The sequence below is a fragment of the Corapipo altera genome, unplaced genomic scaffold (assembly GCF_003945725.1).
Source record: "Corapipo altera isolate COAL_440 unplaced genomic scaffold, ASM394572v1 130637, whole genome shotgun sequence".
Taxonomy (NCBI): domain Eukaryota; kingdom Metazoa; phylum Chordata; class Aves; order Passeriformes; family Pipridae; genus Corapipo; species Corapipo altera.
The window spans coordinates 1-3,955 of NW_020887533.1; the positions used below are offsets into that span (position 1 = coordinate 1).

The following is a 3,955-nucleotide window of genomic DNA, read 5'->3' on the forward strand; positions in this document are numbered from 1 at the left end:
GAGTCGGCCTGGTCCCCTGTCAGCAGGGTCACAAAGGCTGGGAACAGGGGAAACAGGGAAAAACAGGGAAAAGGGATGAGAGAGGGATGGCTGAGTCAGCCTGGTCCCCTGTCAGCAGGGTCACAAAGGCTGGGAATGACAAGGGAAACAGGGAAAAACAGGGAAAAAGGGATGAGAGAGGGAAGGGAATCCGCCTGTTCTCCCATCAGCAGGGTCACAAAGGCTGGGAACAGGGAAAAGGGGATGAGGAGGGGAAGGAACAGGAAAAAGGAGATGAGGAGGGAAAGGGGGTTTTGGGAAGGGAAGGGATCCCTGGGAAAAAGAGGGGCTTGGAAAAGCATCCCAGGTTGTTCCCTTTCCCAAGGGACCCCCTGTCAGCTGGGGGCTGATTCCAGGGGCTGATTCCAGGGGCTGATCCCGGAGTTCCAGGGGTGATGCTGGGGCTGATCCCGGAGTTCCAGGGGCTGTTCCTCACCCGTTCCTTTGTACTTGTCCACGAAGCAGTACTTGAGCTCGTAGTCACTCAGCAGGTCGTGGACTTCCTGCAAAAACAGGAAAAATTTCCAAGGATTTTGGGGGGGGGAAAAGGGAATTGGGGTCGCAGGGAAAAGCTCCAGCCCCGATCCCAGTCCCGATCTCCCCCTGTCCCCGTTCCCGCTCACCTGGTTGGTCACGTCGGGCGGTAACCCCCTGATCAGCACCTTCCGCCGGTTGCGGAACTGCCTCGCGCTGCGCTCCAGGCGGCTCCGCACCTCGGCGGGGGGGAGCGGCGGCAGCTCCTCCTCGGGGGCGCGCCCGAGCCCCGCCGGCGGTTCCTCGGGCCCCGCTCGGGGCTCCCGCCCGGGCCCCGCCGGCGGTTCCTCGGGCGCCGCTCGGGGCTCCCGCCCGGGCCCCGCTCCGGGCCCGCTCCCCGACACCGCCGCCGCCATCTTGGCCCCGCCGCCGCCACCACCCGCCGGGCAACCCCCCCCAGCAACGCGCCTCCCCATTGGAGGAAGGCTTTGAGAGGGGGATGTGTCGGAGGGTGTGATTGGGTAAGTCTGAAGGGGGGGTTGTGTCCGAGCTGGTGATTGGGTGCGGCGGGGTGAGAGGGAAGGTTGAGGGGTGTGATTGGTTGGGTGGGTGGAGCGGGGAGGGGGGCGCGACCTTTGACCCCGCGAAGGGACCCGAAATAGCCCCAAAACCTCCCCGAACAGTCCCAAAACAGCCCCAAAACATCACCAAATAGCCCAAAGGGGCCCTAAAATACCCCAACATCCCCCCCGAGAACCCCCAAAATACCCCCAAAGACACTCAAAATATCCCTCAAAAAGAGACCCCAAAATAACCCCCAAACCCCCAAAGGGACCCAAAATACCCCAAAATGCCCCCCAAAGAGACCCCAAAATATCACACACTGGAAACACCTGGAGGGGCTTTTCCATCCTTTATTTGGGAAAGGCCCTGAACCCCCAAATCCAGGGAGGATCCCCCCAAATCCCAGACCCCAAATCCCAGGGGAGGATCCCCCCAAATCCCCAGAGGGTCCCCGGGACCCCCAAATTCCAGGAAGATCCCCTCAAATCCAGGAGGCCCCAAATCCAGGACCCCAAATTCCTTTCCCCCTGGAAATGGGATTTGGGGGGAGGTCCCCATTCCCTCCTTCCCCTTTTATTTTTTCCCCTTCCTGGCCCTTCCAGGACGTTGGAAAATCCCGGTTTTCCTCCTCCCCAGGAGCTGCCCCCGAACCTTCAGCTTGGGGTGGGATTTGTGGGGTCCTGGGTGGGATTTTGGGGTGTTTTTGTGGGACTTGGGGGTTTTTGGGTGGGATTTGGGGTGCCCTGGGTGGGATTTATGGGCGTTTTTGTGGGATTTGGGATTTTTTGGGTGGGATTTTGGGGTCCCTGGGTGGGATTTGGGGGGTCCTGGGTGGGATTTGGGGGTTCCCAGGTGGGATTTAGGGGTGTTTTTGTGGGATTTTTGGGTTCCCAGGTGGGATTTGGGATTGTTTCTGTGGGATTTGGCGGTGTTTGTGTAGGATTTGGGGTTGTTTCTGTGGGATTTGGGGGTGTTTCTGTGGGATTTGGGGGTGTTTCTGTGGGATTTGGGGGTGTCTGGGTGGGATTTTGGGGTCTCCCGGCTCTGCCTCCGCCGTTTCCGGGGTCGGGAAGTGCCTGAGGGGCTTCGTTTCCTCTTGGTGGGGAACAAATCTGGGGAGAAAAGGGCGAAAAAAGGTGAAAAGGGACAAGTTTTGGGGTGAAAGAGGACAATTTTGGGGTGAAAAGGGGTAGCTTTGAGGTGAAAGAGGACAATTCTAGGGTGAAAAGTGGCAGTTTTAGGGTGAAAAGGGACAATTTTGGGGCTGTTCCGGAGGTGTCAGAGCGTTTACTTTGAACCAAACTCATGGAAATTCAGGAACTTTTTGGTGTCATCAACCACCTCCAGAGGGAAAAGGGGGGGTCAGTCCCACCCCAAACTCACTTATAACTCCCCAAACTCACCTGTAACCCCCCCAACTCCCCCCAAACTCACCTGTAACCTCCCAAACTCCCCCCAAACTCACCTGTCCCCCCCACACTCACCTGTGTCAGGCTCCTCCCCCACCTCCTGTCTGTAGTACTCGGCGTCGTCCTCGTCCTCCGAGGGTGTGGCCACACCTGGCTCAGGTGCACCGGGGTCCTCGACGTCGCTGTCACCCTCCTTGTCACCTGTCCTGGAACTGTCACCTGTCCTGGAACTGTCACCTGTCCCGGCCTGGCCCTGCTGGCGTCGCATCCCGGCCAGGCTGCGCTCCCTGGGGGGACGGGGACAGGTGAGGGACAGGTGAGGGGGGACAGGTGAGGTTTGATCTCAGCGCTGCCCTCACCTGGGAGTGTCACCTGTGATACCTGGAACTGTCACCTGTGACACCTGGGAGTGTCACCTTGTCCTGCCCTCACCTGGGAGTGTCACCTGTGTCCCCCTCACCTGTTCAGGTGCCTCAGGTGCCGTTTCCTCTCCAGGTCCTGCTCCTGTTTCTGCCTCCGCTGGGCCTTGAGCTGCAGCTTCTGCTCCCGGCGCTGCTGCAGCTGCTGCAGCTCCTCCTCCGACCTGTGCACTGGGACAGGTGGGACAGGTGAGACCCCCCAGGTGTGTCACTCACCCAGCCCAGCCCAGGGGTGTCTCCATGCCCAGGTGTCCCCAGGTGTCCCCAGGTGTGTCACTCACCCAGCCCGTGGTACAGGACGCTGCCCTGGCCCAGCCCCTCCTCCACCTTCACCAACTGCAGGGTCAGGCGGGGCCCGATCTGGGGACGGGGGGGACACAGAGGGGACAGGGGGGACGTCAGGGAGCCCTGGGGGCACCTGGTACCTGGCCCTCGTGTCCTTAATGTCCCCTCGATGTCCCCAATGTCACCTCAGTGTCCCCATTGTCACCTCAGTGTCACCTCAGTCAGCCTCACAGCACTCTGCTGTCCCCCCTGGTGTCCCCAATGTCCCCAGGATGTCCCCAGGATGTCCCCACTGTCACCTCAGTCAGCCTCACAGCATTCTGCTGTCCCCCCTGGTGTCCCCAATGTCCCCAGGATGTCCCCACTGTCACCTCAGTCAGCCTCACAGCACTCTACTGTCCCCCCTGGTTCCCTGATGTCCCCAATGTCCCCTCAGTGTCCCCAATGTCCCCAATGTCCCCACTGTCACCTCAGTCAGCCTCACAGCACTCTGCTGTCCCCCCCTGGTTGCCCCTCCCGGCGCAGTCCTGGGGCAGCTCCAGCACGTTGTGGGTCCCGTCCTGCTCGGCCTCGCTCTCCGACAGGGCCACCTCCCTGGGGACAGTGGGGTCACCGGGGTCACACAGGGTCACCGGGGTCACCAATGTCACCACAGTGTCCCCAGGGTCACCACAGTGTCCCCGTGTCACCCCCATTCCCAAATGTCCCCCCTTCACGTGTCCCGTTTCTCCCTGTCCCGTGTTCCCCTTCCCATCCAGTGTCCCC

At 60.9% G+C, this 3,955-nt stretch overlaps 1 protein-coding gene across 1 annotated transcript; it reads right to left on the minus strand.

Annotated features, from left to right (window-relative positions):
* Window positions 1–475: 475 nt before the first annotated feature.
* LOC113941655 (splicing factor, proline- and glutamine-rich-like) lies at window positions 476–3,885 on the minus strand (the record flags this gene model as incomplete). The annotated part of the gene is made up of 8 exons (XM_027632800.1): window positions 3,736–3,885; window positions 3,407–3,439; window positions 3,187–3,265; window positions 2,947–3,076; window positions 2,562–2,773; window positions 2,005–2,189; window positions 663–1,040; window positions 476–542 (listed from the first exon to the last, which is right to left on the minus strand). Coding segments are annotated over exons 1-8 (1,234 nt in total), but the record flags the coding sequence as incomplete, so codon positions are not given.
* Between the last annotated feature and the right edge of the window lie 70 nt (window positions 3,886–3,955).